Source organism: Babylonia areolata, chromosome 13 (assembly GCF_041734735.1).
Source record: "Babylonia areolata isolate BAREFJ2019XMU chromosome 13, ASM4173473v1, whole genome shotgun sequence".
Classification (NCBI taxonomy): Eukaryota; Metazoa; Mollusca; class Gastropoda; order Neogastropoda; family Buccinidae; genus Babylonia; species Babylonia areolata.
The window spans coordinates 17,756,529-17,778,926 of NC_134888.1; the positions used below are offsets into that span (position 1 = coordinate 17,756,529).

At 40.9% G+C, this 22,398-nt stretch overlaps 1 protein-coding gene across 1 annotated transcript in view; it reads right to left on the reverse strand.

Moving 5' to 3' along the window:
* The window catches only part of LOC143289113 (retinoblastoma-associated protein-like), a 70,197-nt gene that overhangs the window by 34,339 nt on the left and 13,460 nt on the right, over positions 1–22,398 (reverse strand). Inside the window, exons 5-10 of the mRNA XM_076597975.1 lie at positions 14,605–14,736; positions 11,421–11,474; positions 10,477–10,559; positions 8,455–8,565; positions 4,477–4,571; positions 2,914–2,985 (exon numbers count right to left, since the gene is read on the reverse strand). Coding sequence (XP_076454090.1) covers positions 2,914–2,985; positions 4,477–4,571; positions 8,455–8,565; positions 10,477–10,559; positions 11,421–11,474; positions 14,605–14,736 — 547 coding nt within the window. The remainder of the gene's footprint in view (positions 1–2,913; positions 2,986–4,476; positions 4,572–8,454; positions 8,566–10,476; positions 10,560–11,420; positions 11,475–14,604; positions 14,737–22,398) is intronic.

The window sequence follows — 22,398 nt, forward strand, 5'->3', positions numbered from 1 at the left end:
ACAGTTAGTCATTCTAATGTGTGGGAAACTGGCTGCAGCAGTCAAGCTTTGTTAGAATGTGTGGCCCCTTGACGACGACTTAAGTCGCCTATGATGGTGTACTGTCTGAACAACAGAAGTCACCTGTGGTGGTGAAAGAGTTAAGTCACAGCAATACTGTATTGTGCATTATTCCTCCAAACTGTTTAACTGCATGCAACATGTATTTTAGTCAACAAATATTGTATTGTAATATTTCTCTTTGTCATAACATTATTTCTCTCTCAGAAATTTGGGCTGCTCTCCTTGGAGAATACATAGCTACAGTACAGCACCACCAATGATTTTTTTATTCCGCCTACAAGTGTATTTATTTTCCTATCAAAGCAAATTTTTCAACAGAATTTTGCTAGGGACAACCTTTTTGCTGCCGTAGCTTCTTTTACATGCGTTTTGTGCACGCTACACATGGGCCCTTTGTTTGTTTGTCCTCACATCCAAATGACTAACACCCAGACCACCACTCAAGTTATAGTGGAGGGGGAGGAAATACCGACCAGTGTAGGATTCGATCCCCTGCGCTCAGATTCTCTCGCTTCTTAGGCAGACACTTTACCAATAGGCCACCACATCAACATTTTTTTTAAAAGACAGTTTCTCTATCACAGCCTCATTCATACAGAGCTTTCTTCTTCTTCTGCGTTCGTGGGCTGCAACTCCCACGTTCACTCGTAAATACATGAGTGGGCTTTTGCGTGTATGACCGCTTTTACCCCGCCATGTAGGCAGCCATACTCCGCTTTCGGGGGTGTGCATGCTGGGTATGTACTTGGTTTCCATAACCCACCGAATGCTGACATGGATCACAGGATCTTTAACGTGCGTATTTGATCTTTTGCTTGCGTGTACACACGAAGGGGGTTCAGGCACTAACAGGTCTACACACATGTTGACCTGGGAGATCTGAAAAATCTCCACCCTTTACCCACCAGGCGCCGTCACCGACATTCGAACCCGGGACCCTCAGATTGAAAGTCCAACGCTTTAACCATTCGGCTATTGCGCCCGTCATACAGAGCTTTCAAAACAATAAACCTAAAGAAAAAATTATTTCATCGCTGAAACAAACAGCAGCAACTGGTTTCTTTTTTTCTTTTCTTTTTTTTTAACCACCTTCAATCCAAAATTCCTCTACCCATTTGAATCCTAAAATTTTAAACTCTGTTTCAATAGCATGCATAAAGCGATCCAACATGTCCACTTCATTAAGTAAACAAACACGAAGAAAGAAATGTGTGCATACAACAATAAGAAACAGGTTAAAGGCACTGCACTGTCTAAACATTCCCCAGGGCACAGCAGCCAAAATTCCACACACAGAGACATAGAGTATCAACCTGAAAGAAATGAAATAAGAAATTTACTTCGGTCGAACTTGGGTTGATATTACAGCTTTATTCATGTCTAACTCTCCATTTCTGCTGGGAAGTGTTATTAATTTTTTTTTTTTTTAAAGGATTGCTGTCACCATCTTATTCACACCTAACTCCCCATCTGCTGGAAAGTGGAAAAAAAGAAGAAAAAAGTCTGATGTCATCATCTTTCTCATGTCCAACTCTCCATCTGTTGGGAAGTATTATAAAAATAGTTGCTGTCATCATCTTACTCACACCTAACTCCCCATCTGCTGGAAAGCAAAAGAAAAAAAATCTGATCTCATCATCTTACTCATGTCCAACTCTCCAGCTATTGGGAAGTGTTATAAAAAATAGTTGCTGTCATCATCTTACAGTGATCTCTCTAGCAACTGGGAAGTGTTATATAAACAGTTGCTTTCACCATCTGACTCACATCTGTCTCTCCATCTGTTGAAAAGTGTTATAAAAATAGCTGCCATCACCACCTTACTCACATCCATCTCTCCAGCGATTGAGAAGTGTTATAAAAACAGCTGATGTCACCACCTTACTTATGTCAAACTCCCCATCTGTTGGGAAGTGATGAAAAAATGTTGCTGTTCATCACATCTCTCTCTCCATTTGTTGGGAAGTGTTATATAAATAGTTGCTGTCACCATCTTACTTAAATCTAACTCTCCATCTACTGGGAAGAGTAGAAAGAAAAAGAAAAAAAAAAGTGTGATGCCACCACCTTACTCATGTCTAACTCTCCATCTGTTGGGAAGTGTTATATTTTTTTTTTTTTTTTGTATTTTGTGTTTCTTCTTATCACAACAGACTTCTCTGTGTGAAATTCGAGCTGCTCTCCCCAGGGAGAGCGCAACGCTACACTACAGCGCAACCCATTTTTTTGTGTTTTTTCCTGTGTGCAGTTTTATTTGTCTTTCCTATCGAAAAAGATTTTTCTATGAATTTTGCCAGGAACAACTCTTTTGTTGCTGTGGGTTCTTTTACGTGCGCTAAGTGCATGCTGTGCATGGGACCTTGGTTTATCATATCATCCAAATGACTAGCGTCCAGACCACCACTCAAGGTCTAGTGGAGGAGAAAATATCGGCAGCTGAGCCGTGATTCGAACCAGCGCACTCAGATTCTCTCGCTTCCTAGGCGGACGCGTTACTTCTAGGCCATCACTCCAAGCATACATACATCTATCTCTCCACCTGTTGGGAATTAATATAAAAATAGCTGTTGTCACCATCTCACTAACGTCTATCTCTCCATTTGTTGGGAAGTGTCATAAAAATTGTTGCTGTCACCATCTTTCACATCTCTATCTCTCCATCTGTTGGGAAGTGTTATATAAATGGCTGGTGTCACCATCTTTCACATCTCTATCTCTCCATCTGTTGGGAAGTGTTATATAAATAGCTGGTGTCACCATCTTACGTCAGACTCTCCTTCTGCTGAGAAGTGTTATAAAAAATTTTTTTTTTTAAAGAAAAAAAAAAGTTGCTGCCACCATCTTACTCACGTCTAACTCTCCATCTCTGTTGAGAAGTTCCTGGAACATGGGCTCCAAGCACCTCTTGTACATGTCTTCTGTCTGCAAATATACACAAAGTACACACTGTTTTGCTACGCACCTTTCACATAATCATGCCATGCTAAAAACATCTGCTTATCTATTCACGAAGGTTATGGCTACCACCTTCCCCCTCCACAAAAAAAGAATATAATTTGTGTTTTGGTTATAACTGCATTTCTGGGGTGAAGCAGTATAAAATGACATTAATTTCTGCGACAGACAGAAAAATTGTGGAATGAGAATACATTTCTCATGTCTGCGCTTCAATAAAGACAAAAATGTTTTTAAATCATAACATATATGAATATCATGTTGTTTTTTTTCCAGCATCAGATCATCTGAGGTGTTCTGCGAGGCCTTTTTTTTTTTCCTCCCTAAAAAAAGGTTTGGATTTATCAGTAAGATCACCAAGTTCTCTTTTTTTCCTTTCGGTTTTTTTTTGTTTGTTTTTTTTTTTCCATTCATGGGCTGCAACTCCCACGTTCACTCGTATGTTCACAAGTGCTCTTTTACGTGTACGACCATATTTAACCCAGCCATGTAGGCAGCCATACTCTGTTTTCAGAGGTGTGCATGCTGGGTATGTTGTTTTCCGTAACCCACCAAACAATGACAAGGATTACAGGATCTTTAACGTGCGTATGTGATCTTCTGCAAGCGCATACACACGAAGGGGGTTCAGGCACTCGCAGGTCTGCACATAAGTTGACCTGGGAGATAGGAAAAATCTCCACCCCTTACACACCAGGCGCCGTTACTGAGATTTGAACCCGGGACTCTTAGAATGAAAGTCCAATGCTTTAACCACATGGCTATTACGCCCATCTGCCAAGTTCTCATAATATATATTGTCTGTCTCTATGTATCATCACCGTGAGTGTGAAGAAGAGATTTCCAGAACTATATATCTGTGCGGTTCTCCAACTAAAATATGTACAAATGTTAAACAATACATCACAAACTGTTGTTACAGTCAAAGCATTGCAAGCAAAAACAGGAGTGATTCTGCCAAAACTTGGCTCACTATGCTCCTCTTTTGATCTGACGCAGTGGTCTTCCTAGTTATCTTTGGAGAGGAATTGATACACACACACACACACACATATATATACACACACACACATACACATCATAATCCTACCTGAATAGGTTCCTCTTAAAAGTTAGCTTTGGTTTGTTTTGAAGTCACCTACAAAATACCAATGTTAACGTTAAGCGAGGAAACACACAACTGAAACTGGGTACAGCAAACTCATTCTGTGAATACAAGAGTCAACCAGCAACCAGGCCTACATAAACACACACACACACACATACATGAACGCACAACATACACATATTTTTTTCCTGTAGCACTGCTATTTGCAAAAAAAATCCTATCCCACTGCAATTGACATGAACCATTTCAGTGAAGGAATTTAAAAGTCCAGGCTCAATTTACAGCAAATCCTTTAAAATGGGAGTGAAAGACGACATAGTGGTGATACAGTGTATTTCCAACGCACATACCTCCTCCTGATCTGCATCAAACTGCTCACACAACTTGGAGAGCATGGATATCCCACTGAACTCCGGCATTTGCTGACATCCAATGCGGATCACATCTGCGAGTATGGAAAACAAACATACTGTAAGAGTAAATTTTTGTTTTGTATTTGGCATCTTTCATCTGCGTGTGTGTGTTTGTGTGTGTGTGTGTGTGTGTCCATGTGTATGTGTATATGTCTATATATAGATTGGTAGATTTGAAAAAACAAAAAGGTCATGTTCCCACAGAGTTTATTTCGTTCCTCAAGCTTTCGCCCCTTACTTGGGCTTTGTCAGGCTGTCCAACACAGATAAGGACCAAAGCTGACGTAACACCCTCATACACAAACACACACGTACCCACGCTTTTTCTAAAACACATATACACTGGTATACATATAAGCTGGCCACGCCACCACTCAAGTTGAGACCTAGAGTACCTTTCCTACCCAACCCCTTTCCAGCATACACATACACCCAGCCGACAAACCCTCCCCAAAAGCTTTTAAGTCTCTTGTATCTCCTCTCCCTTATATATACATCTATGTCTTATTCTATTTCTCTCTCTATGTATATACAGACTTAAGCACACACAAAAGCACATTCTCTCCACATATCCCAAACAAATTCAGAGAAAGAGATAACACGACAACAAAAAAATGACAAATTTCATCAACTTCATGTCTTATATACGCTCCTTTGTGGTGACATATTCCCATAATTATCAGGCTTTTGATACATGCCCTGTCTTTATCCTCGACCTTGTGGGGGTGAACAGTGCAGCCACATCGGACACATCAGTTATCTCCATCACAAAACCTCTCACTCACTCCACATAACAAGATCAATAGGTACTGATCTTAATACAATTTATTTTGTTGCCCACAGCCGTCTACCACACATGGCCTTTTGAGGGCTGAAAACTGTGTCCTACAGATGTGAAAAAACAAACAACAAGCTCCTGGAGCAGAAAATAAGACTGAAGTACAGTCACACTCATGTACATTAGCCTAGGATATTTCTCCTAACGACCATTCTGTCAGTTTTTTATCAATGGATTTTTTTTTTTCAAATAAATTTTAACTTCAATATAAACATTGTTATATCACACACACAATCATATAATAACAGGCATGGAAAACTTAACACTGCTAACGGGCACTTGATGCGTCCTAAACGCAAGAATGAATACAACATAGTAAGGGCGCCCAATTCTCAGATAAAGGGGAAAAAAATAATAAAAGACCTTCCCCAAAACTGTACAGCTGAATGGCCCAGCAAAGCAGAAAACAGGAAGAGACAACAGAAAGAAATAAAGACAGCAAGGAAGAAAGTGATAGAAAAGAATACTTCCATCACAGAAATTCCTAAAAATAGGGATACTGTTTTTCTGAAAGAGCACCTAGCACCCCCTAGCCCCCCTCATGGAGGTGAGGGTGGGGGTTACAAAACACAACAACAGAGTGATGGCTTAGAGGTAACGTGTCCGTCTAGGAAGCGAGAGAATCTGAGCACACTGGTTCGAATCACGGCTCAGTCGCAGATATTCTCTCCCCCTCCACTAGACCCTGAGTGGTGGTCTGGACGCTAGCCATTCAGATGAGACGGTAAACCGAGGTCCCATGTGCAGCATACACTAAGCGCACATAAAAGAACCCACAGCAACAAAATGGTTGTTCCTGGCAAAATTCTGCAGCAAAATCCACTTCGATAGGAAGAACAAAAAAAACTGCACGCAGTAAAAAATACAAAAAAAAATGGGTGGCGCTGTCGTATACAGCCATGTGCCTTTCCCTGGGGAGAGCAGCCCAAATTTCACACAGAGAAATCTGTTGTGATAAAAAGAAATACAAACTACAGCACACAACAGCATCACATGGGTGGGAGTGACTGCTTTGGGTCAAATACAATAAAGTTTCCAGATGTGGTCCTGAGACCCCCATGGCTGAGTGCTTTGGGTCAAATACAGAAAAGTTTTCAGCTGGGGTCCAGAGGCCAATAACACACACACACACACAAGCTGCATGCAACTGTGATCAGAGGCAAATGGAGAAAGTTTATAAAAACTGTGGGTTATAAATCAAGACTAGCTTTAGATAAGAAGTGTCCAACATTGCTGGCCATAGGCCTGTCTTCCTAGACTAAGGAGCCACAGGAGGTGGGAGGTCTAGAATGGAAAGCTAAGTGGGTAGAGGGGATTAAATGGAGTATGTGGGAAAAAATTTTTAAAAGAAGGAAAAAAAAAAAGAAAAAAAAAGAAATGGCACTGTCATATTGTAATAGGTTGAACTAGAATGTACTATAACATGACTGAACTTGGTGCCATTTCCCCCATGGTCTTTAAGAAGGATCAGAACTTCAGGACCATACTGATTCGATCATCCCTGCCCAGGACCCTAATCCCCACACCCCATGGCTGTAACCCCTGTAACAACATTAAATGTAAAACATGTCCCTTTATCAACTCTTCCAAAACATTCATCGATCCAGAGGGCAAGTTTTCTATGAGGTCTACACTCAACTGCAGATCCATCAACATAGTGTACATCCTGACTTGCAACCTGTGTGGCAAATTATATGAGAGCGAAACCGGCCACACCTCAAACGACCACTTTACAGATCATTTGCGATCAGTGACACTGAAATACAAGGACCTCAGTCAACACTTCAACAGCCCCAACCAGTTTCACCCATGCCAGTGTCACAGCCGTGTGGCAGAACCACCTTGGTGGAACCTACAAAAACATGGAATCCCACGTTATTGCCAACCTCGGCTCACCCCACCAAGTGGGTGTCAACACGTGAGAGTGACCAGCAGCATCACCAGCCCTCCCCTCCCCTTTCTAACCACTAACTGCTCTCCCTTTCCATACCTTTCTTCCCTCCTCCACCTTCCTTTTTTTTTTCATCCCCCACCAACTCCACACCCCTCTCCTCCCCCAACACTACAACGCTTTCCTTCCCATTCTGGATGTTCTTCTCCCACCTCCTGTGACTATGTCAACAGTCTGATCTCTGCTCACTTCTCTGTTCGTCCTCACCTTCCTTTCCTGATCAATACTCTAAACTTTTCTTACGCTATGCTTTTACCTCCACTGTTGTTTCTAACACACTCCCTAAAGACAGGACTAGAGTCTGAAATGTCAGACGCTTCTGATCAGCAGCATTTCCTCTGGACCCTCTCTCATACATGAAACAAGTTAGCTGACTGTGTAGGTGTTTTTTTTCGTGACACTGTATTGAGTGTGCGTCAAATGTATGGATGGATGCATGCATACATGTATGTATTTGTATTTCTTTTTATCACAACAGATTTCTCTGTGTGAAATTCGAGCTGCTCTCCCCAGGGAGAGCGTGTCGCTATACTACAGTGCCACCCATTTTTTTGCATTTTTTTCCTGCGTGCAGTTTTTTTTGTTTTTCCTATCAAAGTGGATTTTTTCTACAGAATTTTGCCAGGAACAACCCTTTTGTTGCGGTGGGTTCTTTTACATGCCCTAAGTGCATGCTGCACAAGGGACCTCGGTTTATTGTCTCATCCAAATGACTAGCATCCAAAACACCACTCAAGGTCTAGTGGAGGGGGAGAAAATATCGGCGGCTGAGCTGTGATTCGAACCAGCGCGCTCAGATTCTCTCGCTTCATAGGCAGACGCGTTACCTCTAGGCCATCACTCCACACACATGTATGTTTGTATTGTACGTACAAATTTGTACACGAATATATATGCTTATTGTGAACGACTGAGTTGAGGGCTGAGTGTTTTTCATATGCATGTCTGTGTGGATAGTAAAGCGCTTTGTGCAATGAGGAAAGCGCTGATAAATGTCCAGTTATTATCATCATTAAAATTATAAAAGTCAGTCTCGTTTTACAACCCACAATTTTTATAAACTTTCTCCTTTTTTCGTTTTTACAGACTCAGTAGTCATCTTTCATTTTGATCTAAGGCAGCCCACCGTAAGGCGAATTCAACAGAAACGAAGGCGTGCTCCTCATCACGTACTCCAGACAACACAGTAGGGCCAGGAACCCATGCAGCAGATCCAGGTTGTCTCCCATCAACCGCTCTGCCAACACGGTAAATTTTTTTTTTTTTTTTTAACAATAATTCAATTCATACAGCGCCTTACCATAAAAACATGATCAACTGCACTACAGAATGTAAAAACCTATGAACACATGCATCTAAGAATTAAAATGATAACTGACATCCATTACCTTGGACAGACTCATCCAACCAAACGCTCAAAACATTAATTTATGTTCATGAATACACACTAACATCACACACATCACAACACTAACATACATGTTATGCATAACAACACCTAAATGATGTTTATCTCTTACCAATACTTCAACAGTCAACAGTGTCTCACTCTTTTCACAACACCTGAAAAACTTTGCACAGTGAACATAAAAAACTGTGTTGTTGGTGACCCCTGTGTGTGCATGTGTATGTGTGTGTGCAAATACACATACACACTCACACACAATGTCTCATCTATGCATGCATCGGAGTGCATGCATGCGAGTGTACTGTAAGCATGTTCGGAAGGGGTGGTTGGGTGTGTGTATGTGCTTCTGTACCCATGTGCTTGTTCACGTCTGTTAATATGCACCTGCATGAATTATTCTGTGTGGAATTATGTGTAGGTACTGAGAATGCCTATCACAAGCACTGGGTGGACATGTATATATTCAAGAAAACTCATTCACACACACGCACACATCGTCTGAAAGATTTTTTTCACATTTCTGAAAATTTGTTGGTATTTCTTTTATCCATACGATCCACACCATACAACCCATAACTAAACCAGGAGAAAGGGAAGGGAATGAAGGAAAGACTGTGAAAGACACAATGAGACAAGTAAACAAACAGCATGCAGACGATCATGGACAGATGAAGAAATGACTGCAAAGTGACTCGTGAGACTACCCACTGGGGAAATACAGAGTTGTACATTAAAATTAAACAGGGCAGAAAAGGATAACAGCAGAACAAACACTATGAGAAGCATGACAGTACTAACACTTTTTGACTGAGCAGAAAGTCTGAAGAGAACTTTTTTTTGTTTTAGAGTTATGTTACAGGAAAATGGGAAAGTATCACCATCTTTTTTCTTCTTTTTTAATATTTTTTTTAAAAACTTGCTGTGTAATGGGGAAACGTCTTTGTGAGACATACAGGATAAACGGAAATATCTTTGTCAGACTTACAGCACAAATGGAAAATATCTTTCTCAGACTTAAAGATAAAGGTTTAATATCTTTCTCAGACTTAAAGATAAAGGGAAAATATCTTTGTCAGACTTACAGGATCAAGGAAAAGGTCCGTGACTTACAGGATGAAAGGAAAGCGTCTTTGCCAGACATGAGGGACAATGGGAAATGTTCTTGTCAAGATTAAAATGCCAGAGTCAGACTTAAGCGTTAAGGTAATATTTCTTTTGTCAGATTTACAGGATAAAGGGAATTTTTCTTTGTTCGACTTAAAGGGCATCTTTTTTTTTTTTTTTTTTTTGTTCAGACTTAACAGGGAAAATGTCTGTCAGACTTACAGGATAAAGGGAAAATGTCTGTGAGACTTAAAGGATAAAAGGAAAATGTCTGTCAAGACATAACAGGGTGAAGGAATCGATTCTTTCTTAAACTTGAGATGGGGAATATGTTAGAGGATGAAGAGAAAAACATAAATGGTAACCCCAAAGTCAATGGAGAGGCGACACACAAATAATACAGACAGAGAACAAAGGCTCAATACTTGTTCAAGAGAACAGATAGAAAACAGTCTCAATACTTGTTCAAAAGAACACAAAGATAGAGAATACAGGCTCAATACTTGTTCAAGAGAACAGATAGAAAACAGTCTCAATACTTGTTCAAAAGAACACAAAGATAGAGAATACAGGCTCAATACTTGTTCAAGTACAACACTTTCCTTCAAGTACCTTCAGATCATTTTGAGCACTCACTTTTTGCATGTACAAACAGAAGCCAACACATCTTCTTTCTGAACGCCACGCCTTCTGTTTCTGGTAAAGACGGAATGTTCTCCCTGAACAAGCAACAGAAGTATGTTAATAGGCTGCATGCTCTTACAAAAGACAGCTATACTTCATTTTATGGACAAATGTTCCAAACTAAAGGAGCTACCAAACTTCTAAATCTGGAGTGTTACAATTACAAACAGAAATCTCAATTATCAGAAGCATTCAAAGAAAAATGTGGACTTCACTCTGTCAACCTTACATTTATCATATACCACTAAAACCTCAAAGAAAAAAAAACTGTAACCATATACAGTAAAATACGAGGTATCAATAAACAAATTCATGTTTTGGAATTATGAACACATGATGTGTAGGAGTATCTACACTCGTACACCTAACACTGCAAGGCTTTTTTTAACATCAATAAACTGCAATCTTACACAGTAAAGAAGATGTTACTTCTCATGTTTCCTGTTAGCAACAAGTATTACCACTCCACATTTAAAAGTCAGGTTATAGTCAAGGGGAATCACTATCTTCCCCACTGCATGAAAGACAAAACAATGTTTGTAATGTATAATTAATATTTCAAAAAAGTTAAAACGGAATGCATTCCACAATACATGAAATACATATCAATATTTAAAGAAAAGTTTAGCACACAACTACAAGCTGACCTCAGCTCAACTTGCTGAATACTGAAAATCATTGACAAACAGGAAAACAATATATCAATATCATCAAAAGGAAATCCCTGTGGTTCAAGTGACAGTACGCACAAAAGTACATATGTGTGTAACTAAGTATGCATTGTAAATAATGGACTTGTGTGTCTAAATCTGTGAATGTGTGTTCGCAAGCATTCGACTACATGTGCACAATTACTATCGTATCTGACTGTGTAACTTCTGTTTGTAGATACTCACTCATTCGCTTCAATATTGGGTTTGTCTTCTTCTCTGAACACCGCACCACACAGCCTGCAGAACAAGAAAAAGGAAAAAAAACTCACTTCAAAAACATTTCCTTTCCTAATACTTTGTACAACAGCTTACAGAGCACCAACTTACTTTCTTTCCCCAGCTGAGTTATTTTTTTCTTTTCTTTTTTGAGGATTCAACAGAACATGGAATTATAACAGCAGGCACCTATAAAACAATGTAAGGCTATTTTGCAATAGTTAGTTTTTATACTCACACTGAGTGGTAAGACAAACAACAGAACAAAAAAGCGCAATGTCACAACCATCAGGGAGGTACCCTGAATGATGAGTCAAAGAACAGATCAAACATCACATCACAACCATTCAGTAGGCACACTGAGTGATGAGACAATAGATCAAACATCACATCACAACCATTCAGTAGGCACATTGAGTGATGAGACAATAGATCAAACATCACATCACAACCATTCAGTAGGCACATTGAGTGATGAGACAATAGATCAAACATCACATCACAACCATTCAGTAGGCACACTGAGTGATGAGACAATAGATCAAACATCAAATCACAACCATTCAGTAGGCACACTGAGTGATGAGACAACAGATCAAACATCACATCACAACCATTCAGTAGGCACATTGAGTGATGAGACAATAGATCAAACATCACATCACAACCATTCAGTAGGCACACTGAGTGATGAGACAATAGATCAAACATCACATCACAACCATTCAGTAGGCACACTGAGTGATGAGACAATAGATCAAACATCAAATCACAACCATTCAGTAGGCACATTGAGTGATGAGACAACAGATCAAACATCAAATCACAACCATTCAGTAGGCACATTGAGTGATGTGACAAAGAACAGAACAATTAAGCGTAACATCACAACAATGCTGTAGGCACACTGAGTGACAAGTTGAAGAATGGCCACAACCGTTCAGTAGACACAATGAATGATGACACAAAGAACAGATCAAACATCACATCACAACCATTCAGTAGGCACACTGAGTGATGACACAAAGAACAGAACAATCAAGCGTAACATCACAACCATTCAGTAGGCACATTGAGTGATGGGACAAAGAACAGAACAGATCAAACATAACATTACAACAATGCTGTAGGCACATTGAGTGATGAGACAACAGATCAAACATCACATCACAACCATTCAGTAGGCACATTGAGTGATGAGACAATAGATCAAACATCACATCACAACCATTCAGTAGGCACACTGAGTGATGAGACAAAGAACAGAACAATCATAACATCACAACAATGCTGTAGGCACACTGAGTGACAAGTTAAAGAATGGCCACAACCATTCAGTAGACACAATGAATGATGACACAAAGAACAGATCAAACATCACATCACAACCATTCAGTAGGCACATTGAGTGATGAGACAACAGATCAAACATCACATCACAACCATTCAGTAGGTACACTGAGTGATGACACAAAGAACAGAACAATCAAACATAACATCACAACCATTCAGTAGGCACATTGAGTGATGAGACAAAGAACAGAACAATCATAACATCACAACCATGCTGTAGGCACACTGAGTGACAAGTTAAAGAATGGTCACAACCATTCAGTCGGCACATTGAGTGATAATAATAATAATAATAATAATAATGGATACTTATATAGCACACTATCCAGAAATCTGCTCTAGGTGCTTTACAAAAACACTTTTGATAACATAAAACATTATATCTATGTTACATACACACACCAAAATGTGACCACACACACACACACACACGCACGCACGCACGCACGCACACACACGCACGCACGCACGCACGCACGCACGCACACACACACACTGCATACATACATTTTAACATACATGTGTATCTAACAGCTACCCTAACACATACGCACACATAGGCAGGCACAAACTTACATAAACACACGCACACACAATACACATTCATATACATGCATGTAGTGATGAGACAAAGAACAGATCAAACATCACATCACAACCATTCAGTAGGCACATTGAGTGATGAGACAAAAGATCAAACATCACATCACAACCATTCAGTAGGCACATTGAGTGATGAGACAAAGAATAGAATAATCAAGCATAACATCACGGTCGCAACCATTAAGTAGGCACATTGAGTGTCGATTCACAGAAAGGAAAACAAGTACAATCAAGTGTAATGTCACAACCATTCAGTGGGCACACTGAGCGTAGAGTCACAGAAAAGAAAACAAGAACAAACAAGCACAGCATCACAAGTAGGCATCCTGTGTCACAAGTCAAAGAAAAGAAAAAAGAACAATCAATCATAACATGACCGCCATTTAGTTATCATAAATTACAACTGCACAACACTCTGCAAGGGCAAAACTACTCTAACAATTCATAAACTGAAAGTCAGGACTTCAGATTAGTGTCCGCCTAGGAAATTGAGAGAGTCTGAGCCCACAATACTGAATCCCACACTCGCCATTATTTTCTCCCCCTCCACTTAACCTTCAGTGCTGGTCTGGATGCTTGTCATTCAGAAAGATGGTAGACCAAGGTCCTGTGTGCAGCATGCACAAAGTGCATGTAAAAGAACCCACAGCAACGAAAGGGTTGTCCCGGGCAAAATTTTATATAAAAATCCTACTTTTGACAGGAAAAGAAACATACTTGCACGCCAAAAAAAAGTGGGGGAGGAAAAACAATGATGCTGCACCGTGGCAACGCACTCTCCCTTGGGAGAGCAGCCCAAAATTTTCAAAGATAAATATATTCCGACAAAGAGTAATACAAAAGAATACTTAACTCCTGGCAACCTAAAGTAAGGGAACAAAAAGTGTAGCATTCTGAACCACGGTGTAACATACAACAGTTAAAAGTGTGCTTGCATGTCAAAGGCATAAGAGAGAGCACACACGACACAATACTTTGCTGTTTTTCTATGCCTTACCTGTGAAAGGTATAACAACAGGTTGGGTTTTTTTTGTTTTTTTTAATGCCTTAGCTTTCAAACGTGTAAGAGAAAGCACACATGACTAGTTTGGGGGGCATTTTATTTACGTTTTGTTTGTGTTTTTTTTGTTTTGTGCCTGATCAATCAAGGGGGTGAGAATGGAAACAAAAAAACAGTTTTCGTTCTGCCCCTTACCTGTCAAAGGTGTGTGAGAGAGCACACATGACACAGAAGTTTTTCTCCAAAGATGTCAGGTGCTCTGTGACTGCCTCTGACAGCAGCAACATTTCCTTGACCTGTCGCATCTTCTCCAACAAATGCTTCACACTGAAAATTAAACAGCCTAAATCATAAAGCCTATCAACAGAATACACTTTTATTATATATATATACATATATGTATATATATGTATGTATGTATGTATATATGTATATGTTTCAAAATAAGCTCAGACATGAGTAATGTTTGTGAGTGTGGTGTGAATGCTCTAGTACACGTGTGAGTGAGCGAGCTAGTGGTGTGTGTGTGTGTGTGTGTGTGTGTGTGTGTGTGTGTGTGTGTGTGTGTCTGTCTGTGTGCCTGAAGCCTGACAGACTGAAACGGGAAAAGAGTGATCAGCACCTAAAGGCAGCTCTTAGTCAGCTCTACCCAGATAGGCAGCTTGTTGTGGGAAAGGCTGTGTTGGTAAAAAGCTTAAAGCTTGCTGTCTGACCGAGAATAGGCACTACATAACTATTCATATCAAAGTCAAATTTGTGTACACATGTGTACATGCATGGTATATGTGTGTGTACCCCGGATGACTTCTTCAATCTGCATTGCCAGCAGTGGGGTGTCCCTGTAGTATTCATATCTTGAGACATTTTTACCTAAAAACATTGTTCATTAACCCTTTCGCTGCCAGGAAAATAAGATTTAAGTGAAATCTATTTGCCAGGGTTTTTTCCACAAAAAACGGGTATAAATTTTCAAATTCTGTGCTCTTTGTTATTGGAGAAAGACCCATAGAAGTATATATTTTCTGAAAGGTAAATGAATAAAGAACACAAAACACATGATGTTTTCCCATTTTATATATTTTTAGTGACATGCTGTTGTTCTGAAATCAGTGTTTTGTTTTTTGTCACATTTTCAACTTGTTCATTACTAACATTAGTCAGGTAATTTGCACTAAAATATATTTTCTGGACAAATGGATATCTGTATACACAAAATCATACTAGAACAACCACAATTTTTAAAAAAATTAAAAAGAGATACATATACAATGCATTGTGACTTCTCCAAGTGATAATATGGATGTGAGGCCACGCCCCCTCAGTCTCCACCCCTCCTCTTCACCCCTCTCACATGGTCACTTTATCCAGTTCTCATCAGACCGCATTGGCTGAGTGCCAAGAATATCGCTCACACTGCCCTGATAATAATTCAATCACTTTCTGTTGTCTGCTAAGGTTTGCACAGCCGGCATCACTCACTGATAGTCGTATCTTGGCCACTCTCTTGATTGCTCCCTTTATTTTCTATCAAATCGTCCTAAAAATGTTCATCACTGTCTTTTTTTTTTTTTTTTTTTTTTTTTTTTGCTGCCCCATCATCTGCACCGTTTCAGTGGCATTACTCCCACGCCGCTCATTTAGATTCCCCCATACACAGCCACACCCGGGTTCGTCCGTCGCAGTTCCAGCGTCGGCAGTCCACAGGGAACCATCGATGTTAGGTCGCCAGGAGGCCACACACCAGAGGAGACCCTGCACTGCTGCTGAGTCACTTCGGTGGTGTTCAATGGTGCCTGTTCTGTTTTAACGTACTTAGGACACCACCTACTAAGCCCCCTACTAACGACAATAATGGCTTAGTCGCGGAGCCAGACTGAGTGAGCGTCCCCCCCAGAGTGGAGACCGCCACCACGTCCCTCAAACAACAGCCCCCCATGAATCTGCCGACACTGACGACATTGACAGGACTCACCCCAAGCACGGAAGTGGAGGGGTATCGAAACTGAGGTCACCATGAGAGCAGGGCATGAAAGGCCACAGACTTTGAGACTATTTTTGTTTATATTGATGACGATGAAGGAGCAGGAGGATGACGATGATGATGACGATGTTGCTATAGAGGTCCATTTTGGTTTGGGACTGCGTGACAAGGCTGTACTCTACGCTTCCTGTCATAATGATATCCCGGCGTTAACCAGGCCCGAGAGATACAGACACTTGCAGTGTTGGTCAGGTAATTAGAGCAACACACCCAAAGACGCATCCTTGAAGCGGATGACACTCGACTGTGTGGTCCCAGTCTCCCCATTTAAGCCCACAGCACACTCAACTCTGGGTAGGAGCCGGCCACGGGCCGAAAAACCCACCTCCGCTGGGATTCGAACCCGCGTCCTCCCAGCCGTCAGTCCGCGACGCTAACCACTTCGCCACGGCGGCTGGTATTCATCACTGTCTTCTTCGAGTTTATGCTTCAATTCTTTCTGAGCATCAGCAAAAGAAAGCAATCTTGGTTGATTTAGTTCGCTACGATCGCATGTCTTGAGCACGGCGTCAGTCCGACATTTTGTTGAGCGAGTGAGGAGAGGAGCCAGGCAAACACTGGGACAGTAACCCAACCAAAACGTTCAAATAAAGGACTGCCTTATGACGTAGATAGAGTTTCTAGCTATGAATAGAATCCAGAAAGAGTCCCCAAGCTAAAGCTACCAGCATTTTTGTCAACGAACTGAACGCAAAGCAGGGGAAAGTCTGAATATTTCGATGACGAGTTATCTCGTCATTGTGGCAGCGAAGCATACATGCTTGCCATGACGAGTTATCTCGTCATATAGGCAGCCTAGGGGTTAAATAAGCATGCTGCAACGTGTTTAGCTGATGCCCCAGAAGAAACATATTTTTGGCATACACATGCTTTCATGTCATTGTACTTTGATTTGCATACAAAATCTGTCTCGTGTTTAACTGTGCGTGTCATTGTCACCAACAATGTGACATAAGGTGTTTTTGTGGCCACACTAGTCAACGATGAGGTATGCTCTACTGTCAAAAAATGACCATTTCATCAGTTTTAGTTTTAAAAATGAATATCCTACCCAATGTGTTTTCCAGTCATCCAAATGGTACCTATGGCATATGCTTGTCACAAACGTCATATAAAAGATTTTAACATAGCATACATAATGAAATATGATACTGTTCTCTTTCACTGTTGTATGAATTTGATTTTAACTGTACATTATTTACACATAAATTTTGCATAGAATTATTTAAAACTTCATTTCAGCTGGCAGTTCATGCTTAGAGCCAACGTCAGGTGTAAATTTCTTCACCTTAGGGCCATATGTCACATGTCACCATTTTTGTTGCAGTTTAACTTTTGGAACATCATCTACAGGATCACAAATTTCACATAACATCACAGATTTTACCCCACCTATATTGTACTACACAATCGCTAATTTCACCCCATCTTCTTAACTGCAGTTCACTAATTTCACCCCACCTTCCATACTATCTACAGGATCACTAATTTCACCCTACCTTATATCATAGCTCTACAGGGTCACAAATTTCACCCCACCTTCTATATTGTCTACAGGATCACTAATTTTACCCCCACCTTCAATACTATCTACTGGATCACTGATTTCACCCCAACTATACTATCTACAAGATCACTAATTTCACCCCACCTTTTATACTGTCTACAGGATCCCAAAATTGTCCCCACTTTCCATATTATCTACAGGATCACTAATTTCACCCAATCGTCCATACTGTCTACAAAATCACTAATTTCATCCCACCTTCCATACTACAGAATCACTAATTTCACCCCACTTTCAATGCTACCCTCCACTTCAAACACACAAGTATACACACAAAGACATTTCTTAATAACGCACACACACACATTTAAAACATTTCATATATTCATCAATGAATGCAATGGACAAAGTACAAATTTAGTTACAGATGCCGGATGGGCAGGGGTGTGGGGTGTGGGGTGCGGGGGGGGCATGAAATGACTCAAAGAAGGTGTGAGAGAGGGAGGTGACAGGAATAATGGATTGCATTTATTAACCCATTGATTTTGTTAACAGCCCATTCAGGGTTTGACATTAATGGCTGCCCAACTGCCCGGGCCAAGCAGATCATTGTGTCAGGCAAGTAATGTCCTTGCTGAACTTGCCCGATCGGGCTAGTTATAATTTCCATTACTAGCATATTGTGTTTTCAAAAATACCCGTCACGCTCCTGATACCGATTGTCAGACTCCATTCATCTAGCAGACGTTTTCAGTCTAAATGGTCATTGGAAAAAGACAACTGTCATGCAGCTCTAAAAGGTGATTTGCCATTGGCTGCTATTTTTGGAGAACCAACGGTAATTTTTACTGTAGCATAGTTCGTCTTCTGCCCATCAAATAGCATAACTAAAAAAATCTTGTGGCAATGGACTCTTTAGGAGAATGTCGTTCCACTTTGAATCAAACAAACAAAAAGTTTGTTTCTATGAGACAATGGACCTTTGTGGATGAAGAGACAAAATGGAACAGTCGCTAACAGCAGAAGACTGTCTTCGAAGAGGAGAGGAGAGAGAACACAGTTTTCAGCTGAAATGGCTGAAAGAATTTCTGTGGCCGACAGTCAACTGTGAAAACATGCCAAGGCAGTGTTTTGTGATGTGAGAGAGAAAACTTGTTTCTACTGTCCAAAGCAACAGTTATCTTTTGTGAAATCCAATAAAACAAACATCAGTTAAAGAAAAGGGTTTGACTGCTTGTTTCTGTGTATTTGTGCGCATATGGTGATGCATGTAAGTTTCTGAAAGTAGGGCAAGTGCAAAATATGTCCAGGCAAGTGAATTTTCCAGTGACTCTCTCTTCTACCGAGCTTTGTATAACAAGGGAAAACTTTGCGATAGGCTGCCCGTGAACGAGGATCGCCGCTCACACAGTTCTTAAAGCGCCAAAACCTACAATGTAGGCTAATAAAAACAGGGCTGCGATGCATGCTGGGATGTCAGACAATGACAGGCTGAACATTAGTCACTCAGCCACCAGCACCACGTGAGCAGTGATATTCACCCATAGGCAGCCTATCTCGAAGTTTTCCCTTGTTATACAAAGCTCGGCAGAAAAGAGAGCACTGCAAATACACAAGTGTAAGCCATTGATTTTATATTGTTACACTTTTTTTTTTATGTCAAGTCCTTCCCATTAACTTTGTATTGAACCAGCCAACTTAGTAACTTAACAAGACCTGAACTCAGTACACCTGTTGCTTTAGTGGTGTGAATTTAATGTGTATCTCTATGTGCTAAATACTAGTTTTATATCTTTGCACCACACCTGTTGTTTCAGGTGACCAATCCCATACAGTCGAATACCACGTTTTCTTTCCCCTCATTTCCTTTTCTTCATCAGTGCTAACGAGTTACCTACGGTTGTTCATACATCTCTGCTTTAGTACTACAGTGCCACTGAACTTACAAAAGGTAAGTGGAGCGCTTCTGACTCAACAGAGCAACTCCCCTGTATTCCGAGGGAACTGACTATTTCTGCAACAATGACTCGTGGGAGTAGTTTGGGGCTTGTTTCAGATGTACTCCAAGGAGTACTTGAGTTACTGATGTGAATTAGTTGTGTCTCAACTGATAACTCCCATGAGTAGAAGTGTCTCAACTGATGTCTCAACTGATAACTCCCATGAGTAGAAGTGTCTCAACTGATGTCTCAACTGATAACTCCCATGAGTAGAGGTGTCTCAATCGATGTCTCAACTGATAACTCCCATGAGTAGAAGTGTCTCAATTGATGTCTCAACTGATAACTCCCATGAGTAGAAGTGTCTCAACTGATGTCTCAACTGATAACTCCCATGAGTAGAAGTGTCTCAACTGATGTCTCAACTGATAACTCCCATGAGTAGAAGTGTAGCAACTGATGTCTCAACTGATAACTCCCATGAGTAGAAGTGTCTCAACTGATGTCTCAACTGATAACTCCCATGAGTAGAAGTGTAGCAACTGATGTCTCAACTGATAACTCCCATGAGTAGAAGTGTCTCAATCGATGTCTCAACTGATAACTCCCATGAGTAGAAGTGTCTCAACTGATGTCTCAACTGATAACTCCCATGAGTAGAAGTGTAGCAACTGATGTCTCAACTGATAACTCCCATGAGTAGAAGTGTCTCAATTGATGTCTCAACTGATAACTCCCATGAGTAGAAGTGTCTCAACTGATGTCTCAACTGATAACTCCCATGAGTAGAAGTGTCTCAACTGATGTCTCAACTGATAACTCCCATGAGTAGAGGTGTCTCAAATGATAACTCTGACTGTAAAATCAAAGTAAAAAGCCAAGATATGTGTTTTTAATTATAACATTTTGTATTGGAGGGATGGGGTGGGGGGTGGGGGGTAGAGGAGGATAAGGGGCAGTACACACTGGTAGTAGATCTACTGGCATTACATTCAGATAAGTACTCCCAGAAGCACTTCATTGGATGGGGTGATTTTAACATATTATGCAAGACTGTTATTGGTTTCATTATTTTCTAAAATTCAAAAACTTTTGTGTTCTGATTAAGCTGCTTGTTTGAGTGTTTGATTAATTTGCTTATATGCCAGTGTTGATGAATTCTACCCAGATGATGGGCCTGAACCAAGGCCCTATTATTTACAAGTGTTTCAGGCAAAGGAGCCCGATCAGGGCTTTATAAAGTTCTGAATTTTTGGAGTGGCACCTAATTTGCATAATGACATAAACTAACAATTTCTTGACTGACCTTTCCACTGTGAACAATAAAAGCAGTGTGACCAGCCGCCCTGGCGAAGTGGTTAGCGCCGCGGACTGACATCTGGGAGGACACCAGTTCGAATCCTAGCGGAGGTGGGTTTTTCGGCCTGTGGCAGGCTCCTACCCAGAGTTGAGTGTGCTGTGGGCTTAAATGGGGAGACTGGGACCACACAGTCGAGTGTCATCCACTTCAAGGATGTGTCTTAGGGTGTGTTGCTCTAATTACTTGACCAACACTGCAAGTGTCTGTATCTCTCGGGCCTGGTTAACGCCAGGATATAATTATGACAGGAAGCAGAGTACAGCCCTGTCACGCAGTCCCAAACCAAAATGGACCTTCACAGCAACATCGTCATCATCCTCCTCCTCCTCCATCATCATCAATATAGACAGAACAGTCTCTAAGTATGTAGCCTTTCATGCCCTGCTCTCATGGTGACCTCTGTTTCAATACTCCTCCACTTCCGTGCTTGGGGTGAGTCCTGTCAATGTCTTTAGTGTCGGCAGATTCATGGGGGGCTGTTATTTGAGGGACATGGTGGCGGTCTCCACTCTGGGAGGGGCGCTCACTCAGTCTGGCTCCGCGACTAAGCCATTATTGTCGTTAGTAGGGGGCTTAGTAGGTGGTGTCCTAAGTACGTTAAATCAGAACAGGCACCACTGAACACCACCGAAGTGATTCAGCAGCAGTGCAGGGTCTCCTCTGGTGTGTGGCCTCCTGGCGACCTAACATCATGGTTTCCTGCGGACTGCCGACACTGGAACTGTGACAGACGAACCTGGGTGTGGCCGTGTATGGGGGAATCTAAATAAGCGGCATGGGAGTAATGCCACTGAAACAGTGCAGATGATGGGGCAGCAAAAATTAAGAAATAAATAAATAAATAAATAAAAACAGTGTGTATTGCTGTGCTCACAAGCAGGAGAGTTATTTTTGAGGTGACTGGTTCATGTTAACAGTGCCAAGTCAACAAGCGCAACTGACACAGTTTCTTCCCAGTCACAATAGTCTAGTAATTTTGTGAGAAAAAGTGGCCGAACCTCCAAAAAATTGCAAGAAAATGTTTTTTGGCTCTTCGTGTTCAGAATTTTTCGCTCTATCACCCATAAAAAATCGAAGATAATCGAACGTCAGATAAGATCAGGAAAATTAAATAAAGAAAAATAAATAGGCCGAGATGGAA